This window comes from Rhinopithecus bieti, unplaced genomic scaffold (assembly GCF_001698545.2).
Source record: "Rhinopithecus bieti isolate Rb0 unplaced genomic scaffold, ASM169854v2 scaffold_22745, whole genome shotgun sequence".
Lineage (NCBI taxonomy): Eukaryota > Metazoa > Chordata > Mammalia > Primates > Cercopithecidae > Rhinopithecus > Rhinopithecus bieti.
Genome location: NW_016810815.1, coordinates 178,070 through 196,285, shown reverse-complemented (window position 1 = coordinate 196,285; position 18,216 = coordinate 178,070). Strand labels below are relative to the sequence as shown.

General features: G+C 56.1%; 1 protein-coding gene across 1 annotated transcript; it reads right to left on the bottom strand.

The window, feature by feature from the left end:
- Positions 1–4,888: 4,888 nt before the first annotated feature.
- PIP5KL1 (phosphatidylinositol-4-phosphate 5-kinase like 1) lies at positions 4,889–14,748 on the bottom strand. The gene is made up of 10 exons (XM_017892898.1): positions 14,683–14,748; positions 13,654–13,851; positions 12,396–12,446; positions 12,026–12,180; positions 11,609–11,733; positions 11,271–11,305; positions 11,127–11,182; positions 9,628–9,740; positions 8,863–9,016; positions 4,889–6,119 (listed from the first exon to the last, which is right to left on the bottom strand). The coding sequence occupies exons 1-10, from the start codon at positions 14,710–14,712 to the stop codon at positions 5,852–5,854; spliced, it is 1,185 nt and encodes a 394-aa protein (XP_017748387.1). The 5' UTR covers positions 14,713–14,748; the 3' UTR covers positions 4,889–5,851.
- Positions 14,749–18,216: the final 3,468 nt, after the last annotated feature.

The following is an 18,216-nucleotide window of genomic DNA, read 5'->3' as shown; positions in this document are numbered from 1 at the left end:
ATTTTCTGCCCGTAAAGCTACGTTAGCTTCTAAAAATAAGTCTTTTCTGTGTGGCCAGCTGTGCAGGGGAGGTAGTTCTGCCTGACACCTGCTCCCCTGCCCATGAGGAACCAGAGACCTTGACTCAGGCAGTCGAGATGAACTGCCCCCCCACATCCAGCTGTCTCTCTCCCACAACCCGGGGCTTCTGCGGTAAAGACAAGAGTGGCTGAACTGAACTTTCACACCCCCAGTCCCAGGTAGGCCTTGCCTGGTTAGCTCGTAGTGTTACCTCCATTTTACAGGGATAGCAAGGTACTGATACCACAGAGGGGATGCCACCCGCCTGGGGCCACACAGAGGGCTGGACTTTGAGGCCATTCTGCCCTTCTCTGCTTGGCAGCAGGGAGGTCAGAAGTGGCAGTAGGTCCTGGGGTGGAGAGGCTGCTGAGCTGCTCCGCCGGTCGGGGTCTCTGCGTTCCCTGTAAGTCCTCCTTCTTCCACCACTTACCGGAGCCTTCATGCTGTCGCTGTCCCTCGGTAGTCTAGGGGCTGCTGTCTCCAGGGCTGGGGCTGGGAAGGGGTGGGAGCCAGGCACCTGCCAAGACCCAGAAACTCAGAGCCGGGAGGGGTAAGGCAGATGAAGTTCTAGGCTATCGGGAAAACTGAGGCAGGGGAGGGTACAGGCCGGGGTGAAAGCACATGGCGCCCTGGAATCCAACCCCTTGACGTCTCCAAACACCGGAAGGCAATGTCCCCATCCTAAAGGAGCAGGACTCAGCGACCTTGCGAGACCTCCTGCCAACCCAAGAGGCAGCGAGGGGGCACCCCCAGCTCAAGGTCACCAATCGGGTCTGGGGCACAGAGAGCCAGAAGCCCGGAATTCCACCCCATCCATCCTACCTCTCTACCCAGGGGACGAACGGAGAGGCCGGGGGAGGGCAGGACGTGGGATTTTCACCGCCCTTCCAGATTCCACTGCCGCATCTCCCGGGCGGGTGCTAACCGGGCGTGCAGGCTGGGGTTCGCAGGAGGCTCGCGATCCGCTGCTCGGAGCTCCATGGCCCCCGGGCCGGGCCGACCGGACTGGAAGCTGATCCGAGCGGCCAGAGGCAGGGGGCGGGGCCGGGGCCGGCGAGGACGGGCGGAGACTCGCGCGCCTGGGGCGGGGCCTGCGCGCCGCAGGCGGATCCTACGAGCGCAGCCTGCGCGACCTGGGGAGGGCTCTGCGCGGCCGGGACGGGGCGGGACGTGAATGGCTGGCGGCGAGGCCTCCAGCTAGGGGCGGGGCCTCAGGGCCGGGGGCGGGGCTTCAGAGCCGGGGCGGAGTCTGAGTACCAGCATCTCCCTTTTCTGTCCTCGGCATTTCCAGCAGGCTCCTGCCTGGGCGAGGCTGTCGGGCCGCAGGGGAAAGAGACCTAGAGTGTGTCGGGGGCCACCGGGCAGGGGCGGCCTGGCTGTCCGGACTTGAGTGTCTCCATTTCTGAAATGGTGGTTGAGCAGGGAAATTAAGCGGGGCTTGGGGTCAGGCAGTCCACGTTTCAACTGGTAGGGTTGCTGGACTTATCAAGTAAGATACAGAATGCCCAGTGACACTGGAAATTCAGATAAACAACGAATACATAAGTTATTTTCAATATGATTATTTTATTATGATTATGTCAGTCTGACATTCACCTGAGCCTGTTTTTCTCCTCTGAGACCCACGTGCAGAAGCAGCTCCTGTCACAGCCAAGATTCGAACCCAGGCAGTTTCACTCCAGACCCGGGGCTGTGACCACCTACTCTTACCTCTCAAAGGCTCCCTCGCTGGAATGTCCTCAAATCCAAGTCAAGTTAGGACAGGCCCCAGGCAGATGCCGCAGTGCGTCCTATTGGGGTCCCTTGGGATCTCAGAGGCAACTGCCTTCAGGCGCCAGGCTGGTGGCAGAAAGCACTGGGACAGTAGCAGGGGTGGGCCTATGGGGAAGTGAGAGGGCACACTCTCCGTCTAAGTTTTTTTTTTCTTTTTGAGACAGCCTCTCTGTTGCCCAGGCTGGAGTACAGTGGCACCGTCTTGGCTCATTGCAACCTCCGCCTCCCAGGTTCAAGCAATTTCTAGCTAACTTTTGCATTTTTAGTAGAGACAGGGTTTCACCATGTTGGCCAGGCTGGTATCGAACTCCTGACCTCAAGTGACCTGCCTGCCTCGGTCTCCCAAAGTGCTAGGACTACAGGCGTAAGCCACCACGCCCGGCCCTTGTTTATGAGTTTTTTTTTTTTTTGCAAAATATTGCATTGGCCAGAAAGATCATCTCCCCATCCCTGCCACACCCACCTCCTCTGCAGGGTGCTGGCCTGGGAACCAGCTTGGGCTCCTTCCCTGGTCTCCATTTCAAACTCCTTTTTCCTTTTTCTCAGAGGCTCAGGCCTGGGCTGGATGCCACGGTATCTGTCCCCAGCTCAGCAACCTTCCCAGTCTACCCTGCTCCAGGTTCAAAGCCAAATCAACCCTGGGCCTGGTGCTGTAGGACTCTCAGTGCCTGTCCAGGGGCTGGGAGGAGGGCTGCTGTAGTGGCCCTGCCCCCCAGGGGCTTCCTTTGAGCACACACTCTCCTGTTTCTGCCACTCCAGCCTGGACACACGTGGGGAGTAGTGGTTCACCCTCAGTCACCATGGCTTCTCACTCACACAAGGCAGTATGTCCCCAAAGCCAGAGCCCTTCCTTCTCAGTCCTCATTCTTCAAGTTTCTTTGCTCATAGGCCCAACCCTGAGGGCACAATGGTGAGAATTTCCCTATGGATTCACACACTGCCCACAATGGCTGGTGAGGTGATGATTCCTTCCCCAGAGAGGCAACTCCACCCTTGCTAGGGCCATATGGAGAGAGCAGCATGCCCAAATGGTCCGGGCTCCCAGGGGAGATGAGGATCATAAGACTACAGTGGAACTGTGACCGGGAAGTCCTATAGCCCCAGATAAACATCTTCACTTTGCTTTTGGCAAAAACCTACTCTGCTTACCACAACCTACATGATCCTACACGGGGTGAACTCCTTCAGTCACCCTCCACCGACCCTGGCCACCCTCCGACCGCCAATCATACTGAAGCCATTCCTACTGCAGGACTTTGCACTCACCATGTCCTCTGCTGGACGGCGCTAGTCATATAGTGGCTCCTCTTGTCATTCAGCTGTGCATCACCTCCTCTGAAAAGCCCTTGCCAGCCACCCAGCCAACACTGCACCCCCATCCCTCTTGCCTCACCCCAACTCAGTTTTTCATAGTATTTGTCACACTCTGAAATTGCCCCGTGTATTAACTGGTTGCCTTATTTATGGTCCACCTGCCCCACAGATTCTAAGCTCTATGTGGGCAAAGTCAGACCAGCCATGTGCTCAGGGCACCTCCAGACCTGCACAGTGCCCAGCACACACTAGGTGCTAGGTCATGTCTATCAGTGCATGAGTTAGGAGAGCCTGGGTCCCATGAGTTCTTGAACAAATCACTTTCCTCTCCAGCCTGAGGTCCCGGATAGGCTTGTGGCCAGAGACCCAAAGGTGGAGAGGGGCTGATTCATCCTTATGTGTGAGAGCAGGACTCTGTGGCGCTGACTCAGCCCTGTGGGATCCAGACGGGTGGAAATGTGGAGTCAGACTCTAGTTCCTGTTGCAATTCCCTGCCACCTCTGAATTTCCCTGGCCCATCACCTCCTGAGTGATGAGCATGACACACTCTATGTCACAACTTCCTGCTAAAGCAAGAACAAGAAATTTCCACTCAGCGCATGCCAGCACAGAGAGGTTGAGAAATCAGGCAAGGTCACCCAGCCGACTAGGAGTGATATCAATATTTAAAGTACATATATTCTGGCGAAGTGCAGTGGTTCATGCCTGTGGGCCCAACACTTTGGGAGGATCAAATTGGGCGAATTGCTGGAGCCCAGGAGTTCAAGATCAGCCTGGGCAATATGGCGAGACCCTGTCTCTGCAGAATAAAATAAAAGTAACCAGGTGTGATGGCACATGCCTGTAGTCCCAGCTACTTGGGAGGCTGAGGTGGGAGGATCACTTGAGCCCAGGAGGTTGAGGCTGCAGTGAGCTGTAATCCATGCCACTGCACTCAAGCATAGGTGACAGAGGGAGACCCTGTCTCCAAAAAACCCAAAAACCAAATATTCCAGGAACCCTGCAGCCAGAGCTCTCTTCTTCCTCCCCCTTCCCCCTCAGCCATCTTTCTTTTTTTGTTGTTGTTTTGTTTGAGACAGTCTTGCTGTGTTGCCCAGGCTGGAGTGCAGTGGTGCCATCTCGGCTCACTGCAACCTCTGCCTCCTGGGTTTAAGGAATTCACCTGCCTCAGCCTCTGAAGAAGCTGGGACTACAGGTGCCCGCCACCACACCTGGCTAATGTTTGTATTTTTAGTAGAGACGAGGTTTCACCATGTTGACCAGGCTGGTTTCAAACTCCTGACCTCAAGTGATCCACCCACCTTGGCCTCCCAAAGTGCTAGGATTACAGGCATGAGCCACTATGCCTCGCCCCTCAGCCATCTTTCTTTGGTATGGTCTGATGGGTCAGTGGAGTGGCAGTGTGCATTGCAGCTGAATGGCTTCCCCGAGGTCCTGCACTGTCCAATCCTGGGGGTCCACTCTTGGCCCACGTGGCCCCCTCCCACTCGGAAATGTTTTCCTTCTCTCACCCCAGGCCCTTGCTGTGCTCTTAGCTTGGGACCCTCCTAGGGACATGTCAGACTCTTCTCTGGTCTCAGTGGAGAAGTTAAAGCCCTTCACCCAACACTATCCATCAAATGATTGGGTAGGGGTCCCTTCCCCCAGACTGAGTTCCATGAGTTCCACGAAGGCAGAATCTGTGCCACTTGCTTCGTCCCCAGGTCCCCATTACCCAGCAGAGGGCCTGTCACATGGCAGGTGCTCAGCAAATATTTAATGAGTTAATGAGGTCTATTTCCATTCTTTCATTTTACAGAGTAGACCAGCGAGGCACAGAGAGGTTTAGCACCTTGCCCCAGTCACACAGCCAGGCCCTGGAGCAGCTCTGGAGGAAAGGCCCGCTTGGGCTTGGGCATGGTCAGATTGAACTGGGGTCAGAGGCCAGGCTGGAGTTTCCTGGAGGAAGGAGAAGGAGTGATCAGGGGCCATGCAGGCTCCTGGTGATGTCTGTGCAGCCAAGACCTTGGTCTGACCATGGACCCTTGCCCCCATTTCACTGATGAGAAAAGTGACTTTCAGAGGAGGGCAGAGCTCACTTCAGATCAATAGTAGACGCCGTTCAGAATGCCTCCCAGAGCTCCAGGCAGCCCCCCAGGACCCCAGCTTCCCCCACCTGCATCCCTAGAGTATCGGGCCAGGAGCGGAGGGGGGTCGGGAGGCCTGGGTACTCGGGGCCGACCTTGCCACTTACCAGTGCATAAGCCCCTTAAAGTCTCTGGGCCTCAGTTTCCCCATCTGGACGACAAGAGGACTGCAGCCTTCAGCCTCCCCCCTTGCCCAGATCATGAGGACTAAGCTGCAGGAGCTGGTGGTTAAGAATACAGGCTCTGGAATCCAAAAGTCATGGTTGAGTCCTGGTTCCAGCATTTATTGCTGAATGATCTTGATCAGTCCCTTCACCCCCTAAGCCTCCATTTCATGGTCTGTAAAAAGAGAATAATAGCATTTTTTTAAGGACTAAATGAGCTAAAGTAGGGGAATCCTTGGCATGATGCTGGGCACGGCACCATGGTCAAACGGGGCTGCGCGGTTACGGAATTAGGGGATGCTGCCCTCTGGCGACCATCAGGAGGAAGCGCAGGCGAGATGCTCGGGCCCAAGGGAACCGGTGTTCCTGGCGTGAGCCCATCATCCAGATCCGGAAAGTGGGGCCGGGCGCCCGTCACTCTGTGTGCTCCTCCACCCACTGGCAGAGGCGACGGGCGTAGCGAGCCGGGCTGACAGTGGAGAAGGTCCGGCCCGGGTAGCGCAGTGTCTTCCACAGGTGCTCCAGCCGCTTGCGGAGCCCGTAGACCGTGGCGAGATCCACGACGCCCAGGAAATAGCGCTGCTCGGGCCCGTCCAGGATGTGTAGGGCGTTGGGGGCATCGGGCAGCAGCCGGCGGTTTTGGACTCCAGACTCTTCCGGGCTCTGTGCCCCTTGCACAGACCTGGGGGCCGACAGGAGGATGAAGCTGCCACCTCCTCCAGGAAACCCCAGCCAGTTGGCTCTGCAAGCCTGGCCAGGCTGCCCACCCCTCCACAAGCTCATTCCCACACCTCCTGTGTGCCGAGGTTTGTGAAGTCAGGTAGATGAGAAAAGTCAAAGTGTTGGGCTAGAGCTGCACTGTTCAGTACTTAGAAATTGGTCACAGGTGGCCACTGAGCCTTGAAATGTGGTGCCACATGACTTCAAGTAAGTCTATTTCCTAAATTTCTGTTTGGAGTCATCCAACCCTAGAAGTCTCAGGGTCGCAGAGCAGAAGTTTTGTGAACAAAATCCAGCAACCCCAGTTTGCAGAAGGTGTGTGTATGATTTTGCCTCAAAATGTATTCCATACCAGAAGGTACCTTTGGCGGGGCGCCCAGTCCCAGCCGAAGCAGGTTCAGTTCCCTAACTTTGTCCTCAGGCATCGCTGAGGGGCTTTAATCCTGTCCTGTCTGGGTCTGGGGGTAAATATACCAATGAGAAAAAAGCCCTGCCCGGCGCTGGCCAATCAGAACTCAGTGGTCTGAGAGTCTGAGCAGAATGCTGGTACCCTGTGGGCTACCTGGATGATGGGGAGATGCGGGATGGGGAAGTTCTGAGTAGGGGCTGGGAACTGGGTGGGGGTGGGGCTGGGACAGCCAACTTAAAAATATTTCAATGTCACAACAATTCCATGAAAACCAGGAATCACTGACTGAATGACAGCAGTGGCCTAAGCACCAGCTAGGGGGAGAAGGCAAGGGAGAAGCTGACCTCGCTTGGATGCGCAGATGTGGGAGGCTCTGTGCCCTGTGGCAGGCTTGCCACCATCCGGTCAGGACATGTCCAGCCTAGCCACAGACTGCTTGAGGAGCCATGACTCCAAATTCTACCCAAGCCTCACCCATCCCAAGTTCTTCCTCCAAGGGGCAGGAACAAGGCAGGGGATGAGAGGGATGGCGGCTGGATGAGTGGACCTCCTCCTTCACTCCCCTTGTCCACCCACTGGATCAATGGAGTGCCTGTGTTAGCCCCTGTGTAATTCTGTTCGACCTCAGGAGTGGGTCTGAGGGAACAGAAGTGGAAGTAGCTGGTCAAGTACTAACATGAGTCCTCAGAAGTCATTCTGCAACCTCATGTCCCCTTCCCGAGCCTCAGTTCTCACATTTCTCAAATGGGGATGAGTCTACCCTCCCAGTGAGGCTCCCGGTCAGCGTGAAGGAGTGACAGTTACCACTACTGAGATGAGGATGGGAAGACGGTGCCAACGATGATGACCTCAGGGTCCTGGAAGTAGAATGACCAGCTTAAAGGGCAAAGACCCTTTAAAGCAAAAATTAGGCTGGGCGCAGTGGCTCAAGCCTGTCATCCCAGCACTTTGGAAGGCTGAGACAGATGAATCTCTTGAGTTCAGGAGTTCAAGACCAGCCTGGTCAACATGGCAAAACCCCTTCTCCACTAAAAATACAAAAATTGGCCAGGTGCTGTGGGTCACACCTGTAATCCCAGCACTCTGGGAGGCAGGGGCAGATGTATCACCTGAGGTCAGGAGTTCAAGATCAGCATGGACAACTTGGTGAAACCCCATCTTTAATAAAAATACAAAAATTAGCCAGGCATGCTGGTGTGTGCCTGTAATCCCAGCTACTCAGGAGGCTGAGGGAGGCAGAACTGCTTGAACCCGGGAGGCAGAGGTTGCAGTGAGCCAAGATCGCACCACTGCACTCCAGCCTGGGCAACAGAGTAAGACTCCATCTCAAAAAAAAAAAAAAAAAAAAATTAGCCAGGCATGGTGGCAGGTGTCTGTAATCCCAGACTCAGGAGGCTGAGGCAGGAGAATCACTTGAATCCAGGAGGCAGAGGTTACAGTGAGCCAAGAGGGCACCACTGCACTCCAGCCTGGGTGACAGATGGAAACTCCATCTCAAAAAAAAAAGCAAAATTAAAAAAATTAAAATAGGTCTTTTAAAAGAAATTTTTTTTAATTTAAAATAGGTCTTTTTCTTTTTTTTTTCTTTTTTTTGGGGGGTGGGGGGTTGAGACGGAGTCTCGCTCTGTCGCCCAGGCTGGAGTGCAGTGGCTGGATCTCAGCTCACTGCAAGCTCCGCCTCCCGGGTTTACGCCATTCTCCTGCCTCAGCCTCCCGAGTAGCTGGGACTACAGGCGCCCGCCACGTCGCCCGGCTAGTTTTTTTGTATTTTTTTAGTAGAGACAGGGTTTCACTGTGTTAGCCAGGATGGTCTCGATCTCCTGACCTCGTGATCCGCCCGTCTTGGCCTCCCAAAGTGCTGGGAAAAATAGGTCTTTTTCTCTGCTCTGAAACCTTCAATGGTTCCACAGCCCCATTGGAAAATGGGCAGATTCTTCAAATAATCACCAAAGCTCTTCTCCAACTGGACTTCATCTGTTCTGTCCCCTGCTGCAGTCCACCTGTGCCCCTCCTGCCCTACCAGCTAGGCTTCTCCAGCCCTCCCCTCTACACACACACGCACGCACGCACACACGCACACACACCCATGCATGCATGCACACGCACGCACACATACATATGCACACACGCACGCACACTTGCACATACACACACACACACAAACTCTGCACTTTCCAGCCTTCGTGTCTTTGGCTGCACTGCTCCCGGCAGAGGGAAGGCACTCCCACGCCCCCATGTCTGTCTTTCCTTTACTCTCACCACCTCAATCTCGCTGTTGCCCCTGTGGGGGGCTCACCTGGCTGTACGGAAGATGAGGCTGCTGCCCAGGCCCCTCTCATCCTCGTGGAGACATTGGAAGGCCATCAGGAGGCTGTAATCCAGCACGTTGAGCTCCCGGAGGAAGGTGGTGTCCAGTTCCATCTGGCGGAGGAACCAGTTCCGCTGGGGCCCTGCCGGAGCATCAGTGCCCCAACCTGAGCGCTCATCATGTGCCAGCCACGGTGCTCCACACACTCTGCCCCGTGACAGCACGTGGCATTACTTTCCCCATCTCACAAATAAATAAACTCATCTGTAATTTGCCTTGGTCACCTAGCTAGGAAGTCATGGAGCCTGAATTTGAACTCTGCTCTGCCTGATTCCAGAATCTGGGCTCTTTTATTTTTATTTTATTTTTTGAGACGGAGTCTTACTCTGTTGCACAGGCTGGAGTGCAGTGGTGCCATCTCGGCTCACTGCAACCTCTGCCTCCTGGATTCAAGCGATTCTCCTGCCTCAGCCTCCTGAATAGCTGGGATTACAGGCGTGCACCACCACGCCCCGCTAATTTTTGTGTTTTTAGTAGAGATGGGGTTTCAGCATCTTGGCCAGGCTGGTCTTGACCTACTGACCTCATGATCCACCTATCTTGGCCTCCCAAAGTGCTGGGATTACAAGCATGAGCCACCACGCCCAGCAGAAACTGGGCTCTTAATGACTCAGGCAGAGGGCAGCAGGGACACCCTTATAAACTTCACCCTGAATGAAGGAGGGGCAGGCAGTGACCAGCCCCGTGACTCACCCAGGTTGATGGTCTTGCCCTGAAAGTTGAGGTCCTTCAGCACCAGAACAATGGGGCTGCCCTCAGGGGCGGGATCCACCCAGCGGCTCACCTCGCAGCCTTTGATGTCATACCTGAGTGAGGCGACAGAATTCAGCTTTACATAGATTTGAGACACAGAGAGAATCTCACAAGAGCTTCCAGTGACTACTAATGTGCACTGAACTATTACATAGATCATCCCCAATCCTCAGCACAACCCTACCCTTTCTTTCTTTCTCTTCCTTCCTTCCTTCCTTCCTTCCTTTCTTCCTTTCTTCCTTCCTTTCTTTCTCTTTCTCTTCCTTCCTCTTTCTTTTTTCTTTCTTTCTTTCTCCTTTCTCTTTCTTTGTCTCTCTCTTTCTCTCTCTTTCTCTTCCTTTCTTCTTCTTCCTTTTCTTTCTTTCTTTCTCTCTTTCTCTTTCTCTCTCTTTCTTTCTCTCTCTTTCTCTTCCTTCCTCTTTCTTTCTTCTTTCTTTCTTTCTCTCTCTTTCTCTTTCTTTCTCTCTCTTTCTTTTCTTTCTTTCCCTTCTTTCCCTTCCTTCCTTCCTTTTTTTTTTTTTGAGATGGAATCTCACCTGCTTCTTTCTTTTTTCAGAGAAGGTCTTACTCTGTCACCCAGGCTGGAGTGCAGTGAAACAAACACGGCTCACTAAAGCCTCGACCACCTGGGCTCAAGCAATCCTCCCACCTTAACCTCCCAAGTGTCTGGGACTGCAGGCACATGCCACCACACCCAGCTAATTTTTTCACTTTTTGTAGAGGCAGGGTCTCACTATATTGCCCAGGGTGGTCTACAACTCCTGGGTTCAAGTAATCCTCCTGCCTTGGCCTCCCAAAGCGCTGTGATTACAAGCGAGACCCACCAAGCCCGGCCCTACAGCTGAACCCCGGTCTATTATTGTTTCTGAGTTAAAGATAAGAGCAGAGCAGGCATTCACACTCAGGCCACTGGAGGCCCAGCCCAGGCTTGAGCCCTGCCTGTGCCTGCCTCTGGACACCCTGTTGCCCCTGAAGGTGTCCCAGACACAGGGATCCAACCCCAGGCGGAGGCACCAGGAGGGCCTGGGGGGCAGCCAATGGCCGGGCGGAGGTGGGGGGCAGGGAACCTGTGGGCAGAGCCAGCGCTGGAGGGCACAGGGGGCTACGTGCAGTCAGAGGCTGGGTCTGAGTCGCTGCTCCCCACATGTTAGCTGTGTGGCCTTCTCCTTCCTCGGTTTCTCATCTAGGAAGGAGGATAAGAGCTGCCCCTCAGCGTCTTTCTGGGAATTAAAAAGCACGAGAAGGGCCCAACACGGCGCCTAACGCACACTGAGTGCTCCAGATATGCTGGGCGTGAGCGTCACTGTCTCTGACCCGCCAGATCCTGGGAATGCCCCTTCTTCCCGGGCCTCAGTTTCACCTTCTAGCTAGTGAGTGTGGGTGCTTCAGGCGGTGAGTTTCGGCTGGGGTGGGGCACCAAACCTGCTTGGGCCACTCACCTCTCGGAGATGCGGCCGGCGGGGTAGAAGACGCTCTGCATGACGATGAAGTACGTCTGGGGGCCGGGACAGGGAGTGAGGGAGGCCGGCTGTCGCCCTCCAGCCGCCCGCTCCGCCCAGCCACCTCTCCTTGGCTTCACCCACCTTCTTTCCCCGGTCCACCCGCAGACTGTGCACTCCTGGAAGGGGAGAGGGCGCCGAATGAGGATCCCCAAACTCCACGACCCGGGGTACATCCGGCACCAGTCCCAGCGCCAGGCCACGCCTCCTTCTCAAGATCCGCGGCACCCGGACCCTTCCTTGTCTGGGGTCCGGATCCCGACCCGATCCCACTCCTAAACCCAACCCCAGTGGTGCCCTGCCCCCACGCACGTCCCCAACCCCATATCCGCCCATTTGGGCCCCGCCCACATACCCTGCCCTCCCCAGGTATATTGCCACCTAGGACCGGCCCCCACCGAGCCCCGCCCCCAGCCGCGTACCCAGCAACCGCGCCAGCAGCGAGTGCGGGTGCCGCTGCAGGTGCTGCACGTAGCGGGGCAGGTGGGCGAGCAGAGCCTGCACCTCTCGGCGCCCCTGGGTCTTCAGGAAGAAGCGCTGGTCGTGGCTGGGGGGCAAGAGAAAGAGGTCACTGCCCAGGCCTGACTGGAGCGGCTCTCACTCAGCCCCCTTCCCCGACCTGTGCACGTGGATCTCGCTACCGGGTCTCAGCACCGCCCCTCTAGCCTTCGGCCCTCGCACTCCTCTCCTCCCCCATCTGTCCACCGTCCGGCCTTGACGCTCCCAGATCGGGGCCGCTCTGTTTCTCTCTTCAGGCGGCCTTCCCCGCCACTGGGAATTCTGCCCTCCCAGCCAGGGGTACCACTCCCACCCCTGCCCCACCCCTGCCGCAAGCTCACGACAGGAAGAAGCTGGCCTTGCTCTTGGAGGTGCTGAGGAACTGCAAGTAGGGGCCGCCGGGGCCCAGGGCAGCCTGATAGTCCTCCTCCGCCAGGCCCAGGGAGCGGCGCAGCCAGGCAAAGGCGGGGCCGGCCAGCGTGCCCAGCTCGAAGCCCTGCAGGGGAGGAAGAGCCTCCTCTGGAGTGCCTGCGTGGGTCCGGGTGTGTGCAGTTGGTCCTGGGACAGGAGGGTCAGGATGACTACACCCTTTCTGCAAGGCCCAAGGCTCAGGGACAAGCCTTCAGTCCCACTGCACAGATGGGAAAACTGCAGAGGAGAGAGCAAGACCAGCACACGCCCCTCCCCAGATGGGAGTCTGGGGCCTCCTACCTCATGAACCTGGGTTAGGACCTCCGAGAAATCGTCCTGGGAGGGTGGCCCCTGCAGGGAGAGGTAGAGGAGCTCAGGGCAACCCCTCAGTCCCCTGCTGCCTGCCCCAGGATCTCCAGATGTCCTGCACCTGGCCCGCCCCCCATCTCCTCCAATTTGATTCCTTCAGCAAACTGGGACCGGAGTTGTTTCTGGGAGTGCCTAAGTTGGGCAGATGCGTTGCTCACCCTCCCAGGGCTGCCAGGGGGACAAGAGTGACCCATGGCAAGGCCTGAGTGTATTTCGTCCATTCTGGGTCCCCAGCACCAGGCCATGAGTTCAAGCCAGGCATGTTCCCAGACTCACAGGCTGGCCAAGTGAAGCCAGATTCCGTCCAGTACAAGGGGATGGCTCTGAAGCCAAGGGACCTGCCTGATGCAACTTGGGAGGGGAAAAATCAGAGAAGGCTTCCTGGGGGTGGGGACCTCTAAGCTGAAATCTAAAGGGTAGTGGAGAGAAGGAGCAGGGTGCTCTCAGCAGTAGAAACAGCACTGGTGGCTGCCAGCAAGGGAAGGAGGGCCCAAGTGGCTGAAGCCAGTCAGGGAGGGATGGAGTGTGAACAAGGCTGGATGCAGCTGGATCTGGAGGTCATGCTGAGTACTGGGGAGCCATGGAAGCTTTTCAGCAGGTGATGAGGTCAGTTTTCAAGTTAGAGAACTCCCTCGTGTCTCTGCACTCTCCCTGGATCTCCAGGTCCCTGTGCCCGGATGTGGCCTATGGAATGTGGTCCCACTGCGCACACATGCACACACAGGAACGCCACACACATGGTCACCCAGGCCCGCCCAGCTGCTGAGCTTGCAGTTGGGCCACCTTTCTGCTGAGCCAGCCCTGCCTCAGCCTGAGCTCCAGAGAGGATGGGCCAGGCCAGTAGGGTGGGGGTGGGTCCCTTTTCAACCATACACCCTGGCAGGGCTGGGAGGGCCTCAGAAACCAAGGAGTATAATCTCCCCCTATTATACAGATGGGGACACTGAGGCCCAGAGAGAGACAGAGACCCACCTGGAGTCACACAGCAACCACCTGAGTCAGGGGGTTCCTCACACGCCCAACACACCCCAGACGTTCCAGCTCCCACATCACAATGTTCCTCCCTCTCTGCCTTCCTCCCGTTGATGTCCGTCTCTGATCCCCACACCTGCAGTTTTAGCCAGACAGGGCATCAGCCACGTCTTGCTATTGCTGGTGTGGACATTCGTGGGACAGATGGGCCACTCACCGTGGGTGGGTGGTCCATGGAGACCTGGGTGGCAGCCCACAGCCCTGCCTGCATCATGCATGTCATCCCATGCAGTTCATGCCCCGGGCTGATCTCAAACAGGCCCAGGCGAGACTGCTTATCTCGGAGGCGCCAGAGAAGCCCCCGGCGGCTGGAGGTGACTGCTCTGCATCCAGCCTCAGGGGAGGGGGCCAGGACCTGGTGGGAGGACACAAACAGCCTGTGGCAGCGTCACAGAGGAAAAAGATCAGGGTTCAAGTCCCACTTCCACTACTTGTGAGACTTCCTCTCATCTCTCTCTGCCTCAGTTTCTTCAGCTGTAAAATAGATGATGCTGGTACCCAAGAGGGGCCACACAGTGCCTGGCACGCAGTCAGCACCCAAATAGAGCAATGGTTATGATTATCAGTAGATAGGCCGTGAGCTCTGCAGTCAAACCTGGCCTGAGATGGACCGTCTCTCACCAACCTTGTGACCTTAGGTAAGACGCCTAACCTTTCTGTGCCTCATTTTCTCATCTGCAACGTGAAAACTAGAACAGCTTGTTTGTGGCAGGTATGAACTCTTGTTACTGTTGAGTTTGAGCTCCTTGCACGGGAGCCCTTGATAACAGGAGCTGTGATGCCAGTGGTTCAGTCACAACTATTCCATTCGCCTATGCTGAGCGCCTCCAGGCCAGCACGGAGGGGCCAGCACGATGCTGGTCATAGCCGCTGACCCACCAGTAGTGGGCATCCACTGTGTGCCCCGCACTGGATGAGAGCTTGACCTCCTAATAGCCCACTGAGGGAGGAGCTTTAGCATCCTCTCCATTTTCCCGATGAGGAAACTGAGGAAGTGCTGAGGGATCTCCGCCAGGCCGCCCCTCGGCATACCTGGTGCCCCGTGTGGGGCGTGTCCTGGTCTTCGCCGGCTGCAGGGCCCCTCCCTGGCTTGGATGGGGGCGTGTCCGCGCCGCTCGCCGAAGGGAGGCCCGACCCCTGCCCACCAACCCTTCCCTCTCCTGTCCTCTCTCGGGTCCGCACCTACCTCGCGGGGCCCGGGGCTCGGCGCAGCCATCGCCCCCGCAGCAGCTTCCCGGGCTTTGGCCGCGGTCCCCGCCGCCCCGCTGCAGGAGTCAGGCCCCGCCCCTGCCTCGCGACCGACCAATCGGGTGACGCCGACCGCGGCTGCATCCAATCTGCACGGGAGGCGCTGGCGATGGCCTGCGGGTCCCGCCCCCGCGGCTGCAGCATCCTTCAGACCTCGGTCCGGCTGGGGTGGGGCTGCCGGACGTTGGCTGGGGTCCCGCGAAGGGAGCACCCCCATTTTCCGCCCTGGGCTGGGGGACTCGGGTCGCTAGGGCCGCCTGGGGAGGCGAGTAACCTAAATCCTGTGCCACCCACCCATTCTGGCATGAAATTCCCTTTGCCTGTCTTTTGGGTGAAAAAACTGAGTGATCTAGAGAAAGAAGTCACTACCTCTAGGTCACACAGGAGAGTCGGGACATCCATTCACTGAACACATAGATATTGAACACCCACTGTGGGCCAGCAGTGCTAGGCCCTGGGGATTTAGTGGTGAGCGACAGGGAGGGGCTCAGCTGCCTGCGTGATCTTTAAAAGCATATTTCAGATGATGTCACTCTCGTGCTTAAAGCCTCCAGTGGCTCCCATGGCAATGGAACAAAACCCAAACGCCTCACCCTGACCCCAGGCCCATCTCAAACCACTCACCCTACACTTACCACTCAGCCGCCCAGACCCTCCTGTTCCTTACCCGCCAAACTTTCCCATTAAGGCCTTTGCATTTTCTATTCCCTCTACTTGAAACTCTTGACCCCAGACTGCCACTCGCCTTGTTCTTTTGTCATCTTGCCAGACTCCAGCAGAGTGCTCCCTTCCCCCACTCCTGATCACATCACCTTTATTTTCTTCACCACCCTAACACTGTCAGAGACTGTCTTGTTTATTGTTTATCACGTCTCCCCCTGGAGTGGGAATGCCATGAAAGCAGGGCCATGTCACTCCTGCTTCCTGGCTGAGTGCCTGGCACAAGCCTGTGCTGGATGAGTGTCTATGGGACCAAGGTGAGTAGGGTGTGCAAAGGGCCTTGGCGAGTCCAGGAAGTGAAAGGCTAGAGTGGCTGGAGTGAAGAAGGGAGAGCAGGCTGGGAGGCAGGGCCTTGTGGGGACCCAGAGAGGTATTGTGGGTACGGGTGTGAGTGTGAGGCGCCAAGGTGCGAGGGTTTTGTTTGTTTTGAGACAGAATCTCGCTCTGTTGCCCACGCTGGAGTGCAATGGTACGATCTTGGCTCACTGCAACCTCTGCCTCCGGGTTCAAGCGATTCTCATGCCTCAGCCTCCCAAGTAGCTGGGATTACAGGCACGCGTCACCATGCCCAGCTAATTGTTTTTTTCTTTTTTTCTGAGACAGCCTTGCCCTATCTCCCAGGCTGGAGTGCAGTGGTGCGGTCTTGGCTAACTGCAACCTCTGCCTCCCAGGTTCAAGCGATTCTTCTGCCTCAGCCTCCCGAGTAGCTGGGACTACAGCCACGTGCTACCATGCTGGGCTAATTTTTTTTTTTTTAGACGGAGTCTCTCTCTGTTGTAAGGCTGGAGTGCAGTGGCACGATCCCGGCTCACTTCAACCTCTGACTTCCTGGTTCAAGTAATTCTCCTGCCTCAGCCTCCCGAGTAGCTAGGATTACAGGCATGCACCACCACATCCAGCTAATTTTTGTATTTTTAGTAGAACCGGGGTTTCACCATGTTGGCCAGGATGGTATTGATCTCTTGACCTTGTGATCCACCCGCCTCAGCCTCCCAAAGCGCTGGGATTACAGGCATGAGACACCACGCCCAGCCATTTTTGTATTTTTAGTAGAAATGGGGTTTCACCATGTTGGCCAGGCTGGTCTCGAACTCCTGACCTCAAGTGATCCACCCACCTTGGCCTCCCAAAGTGCTGGGATTACAGGCGTGAGCCACCGTGCCTGGTCAAGGTGCACATTTTTGAAGGGCACTGGTTGTTATGCATAGTTGGACTGGTGGGGCCAGAGTGGGCAGAAGTGGTGAGGAAGCCATCTGGGACTTAGGGCTAAGGATGGTGGCTTTGCATCACGAAGGTGGCTAGAGGCTGGGAGAAAAGGGGAGGATTGATAAAGCTTGGGGTCCTGTGGATGGGGGGATGAGGAAAAAGCCAGGTTAAGGACATGGGACACCAGTCACTAGAGGGGGCAAGGCATGAGGAGGAGAGCCAGATTTGGGAGAAGTCTGAGAATTCAGCTCATGAGAGAATGCATTTGAGGCTCCCACCATGGCATCCGATGAGGATGTCAGGTGGGCAGCTGGGCCATGTGCAGTGCATCGGGCCAGAGGTGAGCCTGGCGAGAGTGAGAAGGCTTGTGACACATCCCTGAGGAGCCCAGCATCACGTGGCAGAAGATAGCATGAGTAAGACATCAAATAGCAGAATGGTCGTCACAGTCGGGCATGGTGGCTCATGCCTGTAATCCCAGCACTTTGGGAGGCTGAGGCAGGCAGATCACCTGAGGTCAGGAGTTTGAAACCAGCCTGGTCAATAAGGCAAAACTCCATCTCTACTAAAAATACAAAAAAAATTGCTGGGCGTGGTGGCGGGCACCTGTAATCCCAGCTACTAGGGAGACTGAGGCAGGAGGATCACTTGAACCCAGGAGGCAGAGGTTGCAGTGAGCCAAGATCGCACCACTGCACTCCAGCCTAGGCAGCAGAGAGAGACTGCGTCTCAAACAAACAAACAAAAAGAATGGTCATCACAGACATCAAGAAAGTGGCTGACAGCGGATCAGGGGATGTCACAGGCCAAATGCAGCTGAGAGTCAAGCAGACATCCTTTGGATTTAAAGAGTGGACATCGACTCGGCATGGTGGCTTATGCCTGTCATCCCAGCACTTTGGGGGGCCAAGGCAGGCGGATAGCCTGAGGTCAAGAGTTCAAGACCAGCCTGACCAACATGGAGAAACCCAGTCTCTACAAAAAATATAAAATTATCCAGGTGTGGTGGCACATGCCTGTCATCCCAGCTACTCGGGAGGCTGAGACAGGATAATCACTTGAACTCGGGAGGTGGAGGTTGCAGTGAGCCAAGATCATGCCACTGCACTCCAGCCTGGGCAACAAGAGCGAAACTTTGTCACAAAAAAATAATTACAAAAAAAATAAAGAGTGGACACTGCTGGTGGCCTCAGTGGCTGGAGCCTGCCTGGAGAGATGGGGACAGATGCTGAGTGTGGCAGGAGGTGAGGAAATGCAGGAGGCAGATGTGGACCCCTCTGGGGAAGCTTGGTGGTGAAATGGACAGAGGGAGACACTTAGTGGGAACTACTGTGTTGACGGAGGGCCTGTAAGTGGGATCCCAGAGCACACTTAGGAAACAGTGGGAGAATCCTGTGGAGATTTTTCTCACAACATGGGGGCAGGCATCTGTGACCTCAGGCTCCCACTATAGTAGTTGGGGGTTGGTGGATTAGGATCCAGAGCCCAAGTAGGCAGCTCTGCCTGGACTGGAAGACAGAGTATGGAGCAGGTGTCTGCAGCTGGC